General features: G+C 41.0%; 1 protein-coding gene across 5 annotated transcripts in view; it reads left to right on the top strand.

Annotated features, from left to right (window-relative positions):
- ANKRD6 (ankyrin repeat domain 6) overlaps positions 1-17,330 on the top strand; it is a 175,318-nt gene that overhangs the window by 103,832 nt on the left and 54,156 nt on the right. For all 5 annotated transcript variants that reach the window (XR_005778310.1, XM_040428759.1, XM_040428760.1 and 2 more), the window contains exon 2: positions 3,036-3,300. Coding sequence is in view for 4 of the 5 variants with exons in the window: in XM_040428759.1 (XP_040284693.1) it covers positions 3,181-3,300 (120 nt within the window). In the remaining variant the exon portion in view is untranslated. The remainder of the gene's footprint in view (positions 1-3,035; positions 3,301-17,330) is intronic.

Here is a 17,330-nt window from a genome sequence, read left to right on the forward strand (position 1 = left end):
CTATTTTGGTGGGCAAACGCCTTTTTGATCGCTTGCTGTTTTGTGATGTAAGGTGACAAAAAAATGGTTTATTTAGCACAGCTCATTTAGCCAAGGTGCCTGCTCAATGATTTGAGCAGGTACCGGGTTCCGATCACCGCCCGCCGGGCGGCGGTGATCGGAAATACACATGACGACATGGGTCCTTAAGGACTCGAGAACCATGCCGTACCGGTACATCATGGGTCCTTAAGGGGTTAAATGCAACATTACTCCCAAAAACCATTCCAGCAAAATCTGCCATACAAAAACCATATGACGCTCCTTCCCTTCTGAGCCCTGCAGTGGGCCTTTGCAGGAGTTTACTTTCAAATATGGGAAGTTTCTGTAAACTGCAGAATCAGGGTAATAAATATTGAGGTTTGTTTTGCTGTTAACTATTGCTGTGTTACAGAAAAAATTATTTGAATTGGAAAAATCTGCAAAAAAAAATGACTTTTTTTAATTTCACCTCCATATTGCTTTAATTCCTATGGTACACCTAAATGGTTAATAAAGTTTGTAAAATCAGTTTTAAATAATTGGAGAGGTGTAGCTTCTAAAATGGGGTCATTTATGGGTAGTTTCTTTTATGTAAGTCACTCAGTCACTTGGACATTTTCTTGAAAATTTGAAAAATTCCTTCTAAAATTCTAAGCCTTTTAATGTGCTAAAAATTACATATGCAAAATAATGCCAACAAAAAGTACACTTACGGTGAGAAATTCGAATTTAGGGCTCATTGCCCATGAACGTAAGGGCTCCATGCCCGTATTGCGGACTATAAATAGGGGGTCTGCATCCGCAGCACTGTGGACACAGTCCTTGCCCATATATAGTGGACTAGCCGTATGCAGTCCGCAATACGGGCACAAGTCTTTTATGTTCGTGGGCATGAGCCCTAAAATTGAATTGACTTGAATGGGTCCTCGATCCGCAAGATACAGCTGAACATAGGACATCTCCTATCTTTTGTGGTGCTTGGTTAAGAAAAAGCATTCTAAAGTTATTACTAGGGATGAGCAAATTGACTTTGGATGAAACATCCGAAGTCGATTCGCATAAAACTTCGTTCTAATACTGTACGGAGCAGGAGCTCCGTACAGTATTAGAAAGTATTGGCTCCAACGAGCCGAAGTTATTGCTTTGCGAAGTCTTGCGAGACTTCGCGCAATAACTTCATAAATTGATTTGTACTCTAAAAAACCATTTCCCGAACTCGGGTTCGGTTCCAACACTTGGAACCGAACCCGAGTTCGGGAAATGTTTTTTTACAGTACAAAATAATTTATGAAGTTATTGCGCGAAATCTCGCTAGACTACGCGAAGCAATAACTTCGGCTCGTCTGAGCTAATACATTCTAATACTGTACGGAGGGCCTGCTCCTTACAGCATTATAACGAAGTTTTATGCGACTCAACTTCCGATGTTTCATCCGAAGTCGATTTCATCATCCCAAGTTATTACACATAGAGTCAGATTTTCAAAACTAGGCTGTGTCAAAAAGTGAAAACTATCTGTGTCTGGAAACGGTTAGATCTGACATAAAAGTCCCAATGGGGGATTGTCCATGGTCCAAGCAATGGCTGTTCTCTCCCGTTACTCATACTAGTTATCGTCATGCTCTTCCAAGGCCTTTAGTTACAGTGCCTGAAATTGTACTGCACATGCTCAGTAGTAAGTTCCTTTTCTAAAGACCAGAGAGGGAAGTTCACTACTGGGCATGCCTCCAGTCATCTCAGAACTGCTAGACTGTACAGGAAGACAGCATTACAGGGATTGTCTAGGAATAAGTAACTTTTCACAGGTGCTCGCAGCCTGCCTCCACTATGAAAAGAATCATACCATCCTTCTCCCTGGTCCTGCATGCCGGCTCCCGTGTGTCCATCTTTCTCCTACACAGGCATGATTATCTGCTCTGCTGGAGCCAATAACTGGCTTCAGCAGTCATGTGTCTCTTGTGGATACATCATTGCTGAATCCAGTCATTGGCTGCAGCATAGCAGATGACTGGAAAGCAAATGGGAGCCAATGTGCAGGACCGGAGCTGCAGACAGCAGGTAAGTATGAATCTTTCCATAGCAGAGGCAGGCTGTGCGCACCTGTGAAAATCCCTAGACAATCCCTAGTTATGGCAAGCACGGAATATAGCCGCTACACTTTTTACATATTTCTTTTATTCCCATTTAGACTTGCACAATTCTCTGCATTTCCAGGAGTTATAAACTGTATGTAGTTTTCTTAACATTATCACGTGTATAACAGTGTTTTCTAGTTATTAAATGCTTGGTGCATTGCATATTTACTTACAGGAATTTAGAAAATTTCAGGACTTTCAAAAATTGTGTTCCAATAAATATGGTTTAAGTTCTTTCAAAGTAGCCTGATTATTTACATGATAGTAAGAAAAAGCCCAATGTTACAGTTTTACTACAATAAATTTGCTGTTACTAAAGAGTTGGAATCAGAGTTCGAGTGTGAGAAAATGCAGAGGTTGGAGTCAGAACTAAAGTATGGTGTTGTGCAGTTGGAGCAATGATAACAACCAAGAGGTTGCCCTTTAGGGCTCATTCACACGATCGTGGTTTTGTTCCGCATCCGAGACGCATTTTTTGCTCAGGTGCGGACCCATTCATTTCAGTGGGGCCGTAAAAGATGCGGATAGCACTCTGTGTGCTGTCCGCATCTGTTGCTCCGTTCCATGGCCCCGCAAAAATGATTTTGCGGACAAGAATAGGCATTTCTATAAAAGGCCGTCCGTTCTGTTCCGCAAATTGCACAAGGCACACGGGCGGCATCCGTGTTTTGCGGATCCGCAATTTGCGAACCGCAAAACACGGCACGGTCGTGTGAACAAGCCCTTAAACAACTGATTCAGTGAAATAAAACTGATGACCTATCCGAAGGATAACCATTGCTAACCACTTTAATAAACTTCTGCTTTTTTAAATATTGAATTTGAAATGATAATAGCTTATTTTACCGGAATAATAATTAGTTTTTTTGTTATTTTTAGATTTACAACATGCCGAGCTGAAGTATGTGATTCAGTAGGCGTCCCAACTGTCAAGTATGTAGAATTGTACTGCAGTGAAAAGATTCTCAGTTATTGAGCACATCTGTATCCTACGCCTGTCCTGAGGACTTCCCTGTTCTAATTCATGAGCCAGCAGGATGTGGTCGCTGCGCTATCAGAACGCCTCCTCGTAGCTGCATACAAAGGCCAAGTGGATAATGTTGTGCAGCTTATCAACAAGGGTGCCAAGGTAGCAGTTACCAAGGTAACTAGAAAATCACTTATCATATTGTAGCGATGCATAGGCCATTGTGTAGCGGTGAGTATATCTCAATGTAGGTGAATTCACACAAACATGTGCATTAGGCCTGCTGCCTTTCCGTTTTGTTGAACTAGAATGAACAAGTTTTCAACAACTTGACACTGTACACAACAGTTTCCATTGGGTTGCACAAAAAGTACTATTGAATGGTTTGTACTTTGTTGTCTATTGTCAAATGTATATTGTTTTCTGTTATTAAAGGGAACCTGACACCTGGATCCATTGGTATACAGCTGAGGCCATGGGCTGCTAGATGGCCGCTAGCACATCCGCAATACCCAGTCCCCATAGCTCTGTGTGCTTTTATTGTGTAAAAAAAACGATTATATATATAAGTAAATGAACCTTAGATGAGTCCTGTCTCCTCCATGCTTTAGAGATGAGTCCAGCGTTCTCTGACTCTGATCTCAGCCATGCCCACTGTGAAGGAGTCCAACACCGCCCCGCATCTTCTGAATCTTCTCTTTGCTCCCCGACGTCACAAAGCTAGAGTGCCGTAATCTCGCGATGCGCTAGCTAGCGCATGCGCAGTTCGTTCCCTGAAGCTAATGCCAGCACAGGGAAGGAACACTATGCCAACACTGCGCATGCACTAGCTCGCTCATCGCGAGATTACGGCGCTCTAGCTTTGTGACTTCGGGGAGCAAGGAGGAGATTCGGAGTATGCGGGGGCGGTGCTGGGCTCCTTCACAGTGGGCGTGGCTGGGCTCCGGAAACGTTAGTAACAGCTCCTTGGGCTTCTTACTTGCCTCATTTACATATATATAAAAGCACACAGAGCTATGGGGACTGGATATTGTGGATGTGCTAGCGGCGATATAGCAGTCCATGTCCTCAGCTCTATATCCAAAATCCAGATGACAGGTTCCCTTTAAAGATTTTTTTTACAGTGGCTATTAAATCAATCCAAAAAAAAACGGATTTTTTTTTAAAGGGGGTTTCTCAGTGTTTACCAGATCACGTATCCATAACTCAGAAGTAATTATTTTTCATTTGCATAGTCTTGCGATGAACCCAAGGTTATAGACTATAGTTCCTAATAGGACTGGGTGATAAATAAAATTTATTTGATTAATTTACCCTTTTAGAGCCCTACAATGTTTTTTTTTAAATAAAATAATCTATTTTTTGGGGGGCTGGAGTGCTGTATCAGTGCATGCCGTGTAGTCTGTTCAGTTCACATCCCGGTACAGGTGGCAGGGACTGAAGAGTCCCCACACAGGCCATCCTGATACATGACTCTGTATCACCGTGGGAGCCAAGCACTGACTGGAGTTGGGCTCCTGCTGTAATTGAGATATACAGAGCTAGGCTTCTCATTCTGCATCTTTTCTCACTGCCCAAGCCCCTGGCCCCCTATACAGTGGGATGCGAAAGTTTGGGCAACCTTGTTAATCGTCATGATTTTCCTGTATAAATCGTTGGTTGTTACGATAAAAAATGTCAGGTAAATATATCATATAGGAGACACACACAGTGATATTTGAGAAGTGAAATGAAGTTTATTGGATTTACAGAAAATTAGGCAGGTGCATAAATTTGGGCACTGTTGTCATGTTATTGATTCCAAAACCTTTAGAACTAATTATTGGAACTCAAATTGGCTTGGTAAGCTCAGTGACCCCGGACCTACATACACAGGTGAATCCAATTATGAAAAGGAGTATTTAAGGGGGTCAATTGTAAGTTTCCCTCCTCTTTTAATTTTCTCTGAAGACTAGCAACATGGGGGTCTCAAAACAACTCTCAAATGACCTGAAGACAAAGATTGTTCACCATCATGGTTTAGGGGAAGGATACAGAAAGCTGTCTCAGAGACTTCAGCTGTCTGTTTCCACAGTTAGGAACATATTGAGGAAATGGAAGACCACAGGCTCAGTTCAAGTTAAGGCTCGAAGTGGCAGACCAAGAAAAATCGCGGATAGACAGAAGCGACGAATGGTGAGAACAGTCAGAGTCAACCCACAGACCAGCACCAAAGACCTACAACATCATCTTGCTGCAGATGGAGTCACTGTGCATCGTTCAACCATTCGGCGCACTCTACACAAGGAGATGCTGTATGCGAGAGTGATGCAGAGGAAGCCTTTTCTCCACCCACAGCACAAAAAGTGCTGCTTGAGGTGGGCTAAAGCACATTTGGACAAGCCAGCTTCATTTTGAAATAAGGTGCTGTGGACTGATGAAACTAAAATTGAGTTATTTGGCCATAACAAGGGGCGTTATGCATGGAGGAAAAAGAACACAGCATTCCAAGAAAAACACCTGCTACCTACAGTAAAATATGGTGGTGGTTCCATCATGCTGTGGGGCTGTGTGGCCAGTGCAGGGACTGGGAATCTTGTCAAAGTTGAGCGACGCATGGATTCCACTCAGTATCAGCAGATTCTGGAGACCAATGTCCAGGATTCAGTGACAAAGCAGAAGCTGAGTCGGGGCTGGATCTTTCAACAAGACAACGACCCTAAACACTGCTCAAAATCCACTAAGGCATTTATGCAGAGGAACAAGTACAACGTTCTAGAATGGCCATGTCAGTCCCCAGACCTGAATATAATTGAAAATCTGTGGTGTGACTTAAAGAGAGCTGTCCATGCTCGGAAGCCATCAAACCTGAATGAACTAAAGATGTTTTGTAAAGAGGAATGGTCCAAAATACCTTTAACCAGAATCCAGACTCTCATTGGAACCTACAGGAAGCGTTTAGAGGCTGTAATTTCTGCAAAAGGAGGATCTACTAAATATTGATTTCATTTCTTTTTTGTGGTGCCCAAATTTATGCACCTGCCTAATTTTGTTTAAACAATTATAGCACACTTTCTGTAAATCCAATAAACTTCATTTCACTTCTCAAATATCACTGTGTGTGTCTCCAATATGATATATTTAACTGACATTTTTTATCGTAAAAACCAACGATTTATACAGGAAAATCATGACGATTAACAAGGTTGCCCAAACTTTCGCATCCCACTGTATGTGCCCTTTCTGCCTGTGCCCCTGCTTATCTGACATGCTGACAGCTCAGTACATTTTTCTCTTCTCTGTGCTTCGATGTTAGTTATTGAATGCAGGGAATAGAGAGAAGCATGGGACTGCTAACTATTAGCAGTGGCAGCAAGTTTACTATGTTCCTGTATACCTAATGTTAGCACCGAGCCCTGGCAGTCCCATACTGAGTTGCACTCGGTAACTTACAGAGAAGAGAGAGGAGAATGACATTGCCAGCACTTAGCGCTGCCAGTAGGTATACAGAAATATAGGAGACTAAGGCTCCATTCACACATCCGCAATTCCATTCATCTCTCCCCTCGTTGCACTTAGTAACTGAACAGTGAAGCACAGAGAATAGAAAACTGGACCGAGCTGCCAGTGGCTTTTGCTGGCAGCATGTCAGATAAGCAGGGACACAGCCATAGAGGGCACATATAGGAAGCCAGGGGCTGGGATAGTGAGAGACAGTTGGAGAAGCCTCTATATGTTCCATATGTTCCTTAGTATTGCTAAGAAGAGTCCGTCTTCAGTGTTCTACCGAGCATTGAAGATGGACTTTCCTCAGAGGGTTACTGAGGAGACTCTTCGCACTGTTTTCTAGTAAAAATAGACACCTTTCCTTAAAGAGGTTGTCTCACTTCAGTAAGTGGCATTTATCATGTAGAGAAAGTTAATACAAGGCTCTTATTAATGTATTGTTATTGTCCATATTGCTTCCTTTGCTGGATGGATTCATTTTTCTATCACATTATACACTGCTCGTTTCCATGGTTACGACCACCCTGCAATCCATCAGCGGTGGTCATTCTAGCACACTATAGAAAAAAGAGTCAACCTCTCTGGTGGCCAGGACCATGACAGCGCATTTAGGCTAGTGTTTTTTTCCTATACTGTGCAAGCACGACCACCACAGGGTGGTCTGTAACTATGGAAACGAGCAGTGTATAATGTGATGAAAAAATGAATCCAGCCAGCAAAGGAAGCAATATGGAGAATCACAATACATTAGTAAGTGTCTTGTATTAACTTTCTATACATGATAAATGCCACTTACTGAAGTGAGACAGCCCTTTAATATTTTATAAAATTTCTTAAACTCACAATCTTGTACCATATTAAAACAAAATGATAAAAAAAATTTTTTTATATATATATTAAAAGACTTAAAAGTTTAAACGGGTTGTGCAGTGGGTTAATACTGATGACCTATCCTCAGGATAGATCACCAATAGCAGATCGTCCTAACAAAAGCCAGCCATGACTGAATGCCTACTAGACGGTGCCACTACAAGTATTGTTTTTGCATGAAACATGCTATTATTGTGCAAAAGTAGAAAAGATATATACCATATTTGGCAATATTTGTACTGGCCCATAGAAAAAAGTAATATGTAAGTTATGCTGCTTGGTGAACATTGTAAATGTAAAGTGCTAAAACAACGTCAGATTTGCCTTTTCCTATTACCACCCAAAAAAAGTTAATAAAAGTTAATCTGTAAGGCCTCATGCACACAGCCGTTGTTTGGGTCCGCATCCGAGCCGCTGTTTTTGCGGCTCGGATGCGGACCCATTCACTTCAATGGGACCGCAAAAGATGCGGACAGCACTCTGTGTGCTGTCCGCATCCATTGCACCGTTCCGTGGCCCCGCAAAAAAAATATAGCATGTCCTATTCTTGTTCGTTTTGCGGACAAGAATAGGCATGTCTACAATGGGCCTCCCGTTCCGTTCCGCAAATTGCGGAAAGCACACGGGCGACTTCCTTTTTTGCGGACCGCAAAAAACGGCACGGTCGTGTGTATCTAGCCTAAGTTGTATGTGCCACAAAATGGTATCCTGCAAATAAAAAAATAAATTGTAAGTTACGGCCAGTAAACAAAACAGCCACCCATGGCATAGTCTTATTTTATACTCCTCCTCACTAAAAGTACTCCTCAAAAATGCTTAGGAATATTTTTAATCTATCAGAAAAAATGTAGTGCATCATCTGATCCCACATCTGGCCCATACACAGGATTCAGAAATGAAGTACATTATGGCTCTAGGCATCTTTTGCTAGGATGATTTTCATGCACAATTTCAGGCCTGCAGAGGACTTGAGGTACAAAAACATAACAAACAACCCACAAAAGACCAACTTTTGAAACTACACACACCAAATAATACATCTGGGGGACCAAATGGTCACTGCACTCCTAACTGTTTCATAGAATTTATTTACATTGGGCATGAAAATAAAAGATTATATTTTCTTATGGGGCAAAAGGAGAAAAAGCACCCCATAATATTTTGCACAGTATCTCATATGTTGTCATAATCTGTTTGGGCACATATCAGGGCTTATAAGGGAATGAGCACCATTTAGCTTTTAAAAGATACATTTTGCTGTGGTGGGTTTCAGGTGCCATGTAGCATTTGCAATGCCCTTGTGGTACCAGTCCACTCAAGGAATTCAGCTAGGGGTATATTAATGGTTTTGACCCCACATGTGTTTCATGTACTTTATTAACAATGGATTGTGAAAATTACATAAATGGAAACATTTTACATTGTGCCCATTGATGATAGGGCCAATTTACTTAAAATGGCAGAATTTTCGAGGGTGCTCTACACTGTGTGCACAATTATTAGGCAAGTAGGTACTTTGACCATATCATAATTTATATGCATATTTTCCAACTCCAAACTGTATAAACGTGAATGCTTATTGGATTGAAGCATATCAGGTCATGTGTATTTGTGTAATGAGGGAGGATGGGACCTAAGGAGATCAAGATCCTATATCAAGGTGTGCATAAATATTGTTTTCCCTTTTCAAAATGGGCCAAAAAAAAGAGATTTAACTGACTCTGAAAAATTATTGAAAGTCTTTCAGAGGGATGCAGCACTCTTGAAATTGCTATGAAATTGGGGCATGATCACAGAACCATCAGATGTTTTGTTGCGAATAGTGAGTGGGGTCACAAGAAAATTCTTGAGAAAAAGACACAAACTAACTGCCAAAGATTTGAGAAGGTGTTATGGACTGATAAAATGAGAGTGACTCGTGATGGACCAGATGGATGGGAATGTGGTCAGCTCTTAGCTTAGCGAAGCAGGAGCCCGTATCGCTCAGCTAATCCTGGCATAGCACATGGATACAGAGTACCCATGTGCTCTGCCAGGATTTAGTAAACCTCTGGCGGGAAGGAGCAATAATATGCGCTCCTGCCCGTACTTGCTGTGCTGCAGCCCCATTGATAAAAATGTCAACTCCGTACTCCGCTGAGCAGTCATCGTTGTACAGAGAAGTAGATTTTATTGAAAAATACAAAAAACATTAATAAACTATATTACAAAAAGTGTTATTAGGGCATTAGGGACAGGTTAACAAAGTGTATACAAAAGTTTAGTTGCTCTTTAAATATTCAGGTTTGGGGTTTATTAACAGCGCTGTAGTTGTTCAATAATAAAATTAATCCTCAAAAATACAATTGCCTAATAATTGTGCACACAGTGTATTTACTTCAGAGTCTTCCATTCGATTTATGCTCCTGAAGGAAAAAGTTATAATTATCTCTACAGATCATATATTTAGGAAGGCTAAAATCCCCTCCTGTGTCCTTCAACAAATCAGACTGAATGGAGGACTTAACTACCCTAACTTATAATTTTGGACCAAAACATACAAGTTTGTTACCCAAAATGTGATCCTTAGGGCCTCATTGAATTCTGATTGGGCTATCATGGATTGTGTAGACAATGCACAGTAATAACATTCTTAAAAACTGTGCTAAAAAGCTTTACACAACCTCAGCTCTGGTGAGAAAAACATCTTTCTATTTTGGAAGCAACCTTAGGCTACTTTCACACTGGCGTTTCTGGGTCCGCTTGTGAGATCCGTTCAGGGCTCTCACAGGCGGCCCCAAGTGGATCAGTTTAGCCCCAATGCATTCTGAATAGATGCGGATCCGTTCAGAATGCATCAGTTTGCCTCTGTTCAGCCTCCATTCCGCTCTGGAGGCGGACACCAAAACGCTGCTTGCAGCTTTTTGATGTCTGCCTGACGATGCGGAGCCAAACAGATCCGTCCTGACTTACAATGTAAGTCAATGGGGACGGATCCGTTTTCACTGACACAATATGGTGCAATTAAAAACGGATCCGCCTCCCATTGACTTTCAGTGTAAGTCAAAATGGATCAGTTTTTTTTTTTTTTTTGTTCATGGTAATGCAAACGGATCCGTTCTGAACGGATACAAGCGTTTGCATTATAGGTGCGGATCCGTCTGTGCAGATACCAGACGGATCCGCACCTAACGCAGGTGTGAAAGTAGCCTTACTTGCCCTCATCCAAACAGTTGTTAGAGACTCTTTTATACTATGAAGACGGACTGATGATGAAAAGTCTAAGGTGAAAAGTCAAAAAGAAATCTTGTTTTTTAGTATGGAGTAATATATTGCTTTGCTTCCTTTGGAAATTCTAAAATAGAAAAGTCTAAAAACTCTTAAATTGTCGAAATTACATTTATGCATTTCTACCACTACCTGGTTCCAAGAGAGTATATTGAGGGGTGCCTACCCTATCTCTCTTCCATAAATTAGTTACCATTCGGTGTCAAGCAGTGTGGAGGAGGTATGCTCACGGAGATTACTCTTTTTGAAGAAAGAGAATTCTAATTAAAGGAATAAAATGCAGCATGGTTGAAATGGTGGTACAGAGTCTCAGCCTGCAGTCAGTTCTGCTTAATAGCTGAAGAGCTGATGACAGGTTCCCTTTAACATCTTTACAGAAATTCAGAGGATAAATTGTACACTCAGTATTGAAAAGACTGATTACTAAGCAAATTTTAATCCTGCCGATGAAAACTGTCACCCGGATTCTTAAATGTTACATTTGATCTCACATTTCACTGAGCACTTATCGGTAGCCTAGGGCTCTTTTATCGTCATCAAAGAATTTGGAGACGAATATGCATAATATACAAACATTTTCCTCCACTGGAGTTTTAATATTTAATATGCAGCATTCTCTTCTCATTGTAGAATATACTTACATTCAACCTTTGATCGTCAGTTTAGTTTGTTTATAGTTAAAAGCTACATAAAAAAAAGCTTTAGTAAGGCTTCATGTACTCATCAAAGGCATTTCCAGAAGACGAAGCAGCAGGAATTCTGTAGGCCATTATATGTTACTTTATGCAGCACAATTGTATAGGATTATTCTCCTGTAGGTATAAAATTCCTCCAAAATAAGGCTTATGGAGGAACATGGCATGATTTTTTTTTTTGCATTTTGTACAATTTGTACAGAACCTAACTGAAAAAAATCGGAGACATACGGAAATACAGGTGGGCCCATAGTAGCATTTAGACCAAAAGTGTAGGTAATTTTGCAGGGACCCTCTCTGTAGTGGAAAGCACAGTCTGGAACGCTTTCCTGTACTGTTGATCAAAATGTATACCAACATATACCGGCCTGACAGAGGCCAAAATAACACATTTTTTTTACGTCCCTCAGGGGAATGGATACATTTAAAGTACGCACTGGGAGCGTTTCCCAACGTATGTGCCAAACATAGGACTCAGATGCAGTCTATACAGAACCTTAAACGTGTTTATGTTCGGTTTCAATTTTTGAATGGGTACTATTTGTTTCACTCATTTAATTTGATTTTGTCAACGTGCAGCATGGCTAACAGAGGGGACTTTATCACAACTGACTATGTTTGTGTTCAGTTGCATAGGGGTTTGTGATACTGGGAATTTGAGTCATGAAATGCTTCTCGGAGATGTCATAAATGTCAGCATCTAGCATTACTTCAGCACACACCTTGGAGAGCCTCCATTAACAACTATAAGATCCTGCTGTTTGCATTACTGGGCTGAATGCAGGGATTGTGGAAGTCATATGAAGCTACTTGTTTCCAAAAATCTACTTGACACTGCATAACTTAAATGAGAGGGATGCATTGTTAGGGTTTTTCAGGGTTATTTATAATGGTCGATATGTGCATTATATAATCTTTTTCATTATGTGACCCCTGACATCCTTGGTCATTAATGTGAATATCAATAAATGAACTGTTAGAAGCAATAGTACCAAGGTGTACCAGGAAAGAACAGCCTGCTGGAGTTCATCTTATCTCGCCTGGCATGCATTGGTTATTGTCTGGCCAAAACCCGGAATTCATGCTGGAGACCAGCTGGATCCTATTATAGTCAATGGAGTCTGGCAGTGAGCGGCAGTATCCGGCTAGGCCGGATCTGGTGAACTCCACCAAGGCTGTTCCCTGCTGGAGTAGCCTGCCGGATCCAATAAACGCAAGCGTGAATACAGCCTAAGTTTTATATCTAATTCTATGTAGCACAAAGTGATTCATGCATAGGTTTGCAATGCAGTGATTATGTTGACCAAATATATTTTTATGTTTGCCTAATTATAAAAAAAATAATTATAAAACTTCTAGAAATGTTAAGGCAGTGGACAACTTTAACATGGAAATGTTTTTTTTTCCCAAGACTTTTTAACCGATGACCCCTCCTCTGTATAGGTCATGAGTATCTGATCGGTCTGGGTCTGACACCCGGTACCCCCGCTGATCAACTGTTTCCTAGGCTAATGATGTCCCATCATTGGTCACATGATCAAGTGAATGGAGTTGAGCTGTTATACCAAGCACAGTTGCTATACAATTTACAGCGCTGTGATTGGTAAGCTGTGAGAAGGCTGCAGCACCACTGCCTTCTCAAACAGCTGATCATTGGGGTCCCAGGTGTCCGCCCCCCACCAATCAGATACTGGTTACCTATCCAGAGGATAGGTCATCTGTTAAAAAGTGTTGGAAAACCGCTGTTTTGAACTGAGTTTCAATCTGTAATCTTTATTCCTTCATAAATGTTTACACTCCTGTTAGTCAGTCAGTCACCTAAACCTAGTTTCAGACTTTTCTCATCTGGACACATCCCTCACAGTAATACATGCTGGATGTGAGGTCTGTGTGTCCAGGATGCTGCAACCTGCACTAACAGGCATGTTTTAGCACAGCTTCATTCTTGGACCGATTTATCCTTCTACAGTCCATGAGGGATCTCCTATCTTTCTGACAATCATGGATCCTGGGTCGCTACCTCCCTGCAGAGTTTGCCATGGGTGTTCTGCATTTTTCTGTACACATCTAATGTAATTCTCTCTCTTTAAACTCCTATGTACTGTATGTGATTTCCTCACATTCTATACTGTAGCTTGCGAGAACTGCCTTCTTTGCATGTTTTTGCACCTCTCCAAAGTCTGATTTGCCATGTACAACTTCCTCCCCCTCCCTGATGCTATCTCTAATTCTGAGAGAAGGTGTGTATGGAGGGGTCAGAGAGACACTACACACAAGAAAAATGGTAAGAAATTTAAATTAATGCAATTTACAAAAGTTGCTTAATTTTGCATTTTGAAGCTAATAAACAATACAAAAACTCATGTAGCCCCCAGCTTTATGGCAGCCATCAGCCTCATGTAGCCCCCCAGCTTTATGTTAGCCATCAGTCCCCAGCTTTATTTCAGCCATCAGCCTCCAGCTTTATGGCAGCCATCAGCCTCATGTAGCCCCCCAGCTTTATGTTAGCCATCAGTCCCCAGCTTTATGTCAGCCATCAGCCTCATGTAGCCCCCAGCTTTATGTCAGCAATCAGCCTCATGTAGCCCCCAGCTTTATGTCAGCTATCAGCCTCATGTAGCCCCCAGCTTTATGTCAGCCATTAGCCACATGTAGCCCCCAGCTTTATGTCAGCCATCAGCCTCATGTAGCCCCCAGCTTTATGTCAGCCATCCGCCTCATGTAGCCCCCAGCTTTATATCAGCCATCAGCCTCATGTCAGCCCCCAGTCATCAGCGCAAATAAAAAAAAAAAACACTTACCTCTCCTGCTCCTGGACACCGCCGCTCCTTACCTCCAGTGCGCTGTGTCTTCTTCCTGCCGCGGCTGTGCTGTGAACAGGCGCGCACAGTGTGAGGTCACAGTGCGCACTCATGCTGTGCGCAGCCCTACACAGCTGATAGCCGAGGACCAGGAAGCGGTGAGTACAGAGAAGCGCTTCATTAGTATTCGCCCAACTTTTGGGGGGGGGGGTGCGTCTTATGGGGCGAAAAATACGGTATGTCCATCTAGTTCAGCCTGTTTTCCTGCAAGGTTGATCCAGAGTAAGGTAAAAAAAAACAAACTCATGATTTCCTCATTTTAGGGGAAAAAAAATCCTTTCTGGCTCCAATCAGGGTATCAGAATAACTCTCTCAATTAATGACCTTTCTCCAGAAATCTAGCAACTGTAACTTATAGTGTTATCACACTCCAGAAATACATTCAGACCCCTCTTGAACTCTTTTAGTGAGCTCACCATCACCACCTCCTCAGGCAGAAAGTTCCATAGTCTCACTGCTCTTACCGTAAAGAAACCTCTTATATGTATTTTGTAAGAAACATGTATCCTTTGGACTTACAGGTGAAACTCAAAAAATTAGAATATTGTGCAAAAGTCCATTTATTTCAATAATGCAAATTAAAAGGAATCGCATTAATGCAGCTTAAAATTAGAATTTAGTGAAAAGGTTCAATATTCTAGGCTCAAAGTGTCACACTCTAGTCAGCTTTTTAATCCATATCAGCTGAGCAAAGGGGACCTCAAAATTGTGACTTTGGGGTTTCATAAGCTGTAAGCCATAATCATCCAAATTATAACAAATAAAGGCTTGAAATATCTCGCTTTGCATGTAATGAGTCTATCTCATATATTAGTTTTACCTTATAAGTTGCATTACTGAAATAAATGAACTTTGCACGATATTCTAATTTTTGGAGTTTCACCTGTAGATCATTGAAGAGATCTCTGTACTAACTCTTAATATATTCATAAGCGGTTATTAGATCTCCCCTCAGTCATCTTTTTTCTAAACTAAATTACTTTACACAGTTTAGTATCATCTGCAAAAATTAATATTTTACTGTGCAAGCCTTCTACAAAATCTTTAATAAATATATTGAAGAGAATAGGGTCCAATACTGACCCCTGAGGTACTCCAATAGTGACAGTGACCTAGTCTGAGTATGAACCAATAATAACCACCCTCTGTTTTCACTGAGCCAGTTACTTACCCACATACCCATATTTTCCTCCAGTCCAAGCATTGTCATTTTATGTACTAACCTTTTTTGTCAAATACTTTGGAGAAGTCAAGACATATGACCTGCAACGACTCACCCCGGCCCAGTCTAGAACTCTCCTCATAGAAACTGATTAGATTAATTTGATCCCTCATAAACCCATGCTGAAATGGCAGTATATGATTATTTTCATTGAAATACTCCAGAATAGCATCTCTTAAAAAACCTTCAGACAGCTTACTCAGAACAGATGTTAGACTTACCGGCCTATAGTTTCCAGGTTCTGTTTTGATTCTATTTTAAATATTAGCACCAAATTTGTCCTTAAATATCAGAAATAAGGGTCTGTTTACTAATTTACTTAATTCTCTTAGAATCCGGGGGTCTATGCCATCTGGACATGGTGATTTGTCTATTTTAATCTATTTAAAATGCTACTGTGCTTCTTCTTGGGTCAGACAGGCCACATTTAATTGGGAGTTTTCTTTGACACTCTGCATTTCATCTGACATTTCATTTTAGTCAATACAGGGCAGAAAAAAAATATATTTAATAAATTAGCTTTTTCTTCATCGCTCTCTCTAACTCCTCCCTCATCACTCCTTCAAGGGCCAATGCTTTCAGGTTTAAACTGTTTACCATTTGTATAATTGAAGAACATTTCATTAGCATTTAATCTTTCTCTCCAGCTTTGCTGCCTTTATCTGTCTTTTACATATTCTATTTTTCTCTTTGTAGCTTTCTAGTGCTCTTTAGCTACACACCTGTTGCGGTAATTTAAATGTTTTCTTTTTGTGGTTTATTGCCCCCTTTGCACTTTAATTTATGCAAAAAAAAATCTGTTTATAATGCTTTTATTCCCATAAAGTATGTATCTGTCACAATGCGAGTTTAGGATGTTTTTAAATAATCCCATTTTGTGGCTGTATTTTTATTTTTTAGCACGTTGTCCCAGTTAATCGACTGTCTAAGCTGATCAAATATTGCTTAGACAGTCCCTTAAAAAAAACTCCTTTTTGAATTATAATTGTAAATTTATTATATTATGGTCACTATTTCACAGGTGTCCCCCAATCTGCACATCTGTTGTTCTGACGGGTCTATTGGTTAATACTAAGTCCAGTATGGCTGTCCCTCTAGTTGGGCCCTAAACCAGTTGCGAAAGGCAAATTGTCTGTATTCATTTCCAAGAGCCTATTTCCTTTATGAGATCAACAGCTTTCAGTTTCCTATTCTATATCTAGGTAGTTCTGCATAATAACAACCTCATTATGTTTTGCCACCTCATATATTTCCCTTAGTAAGCAATAATAACACTGGCGCTGCTGCTATGCCCTAAAATGAGGGGTTGCCTGTACCCTTTACCTCGCTTGACCATAGGGTTACGGTATTTACCTGGTACCGCTGTGTTCGTGAGACTCCTGGCTTAATGTAAAGAATGCTGCGCTAGCTGTCTAACACAAACTTTCAGCTGGAGTACACTTTCCCCTATTTCCTGCAGGTAAACAGACACAATGACCTAAAAAAAACACTGATACACTCGAGATTGTACCCCTATATTAGGTGGCTTATAACAAACCTCTCTCAGTATTTTATTATTGGTTTTCCCACCATGTATTTCTACCCACTGTGACCCCACATGTTAATTTCCTGCACTTATATCTTCCCGGAGTGTTGGCATGGACATGTGCCCTCTCAGTGCGGCTATATGCCACTGCTAGCTGATCCTCAGCACTGCCTCTCATTGAGATGTATGGGAGGTAGAAAGGACGTACCCACGGGCAGGTCTTTCGTCAGAATTTCAGCATGGCTGTCCGCACAAATTCTGCAGTAAAACCTGCCATGTAT

This window comes from Bufo bufo, chromosome 4 (assembly GCF_905171765.1).
Source record: "Bufo bufo chromosome 4, aBufBuf1.1, whole genome shotgun sequence".
Lineage (NCBI taxonomy): Eukaryota > Metazoa > Chordata > Amphibia > Anura > Bufonidae > Bufo > Bufo bufo.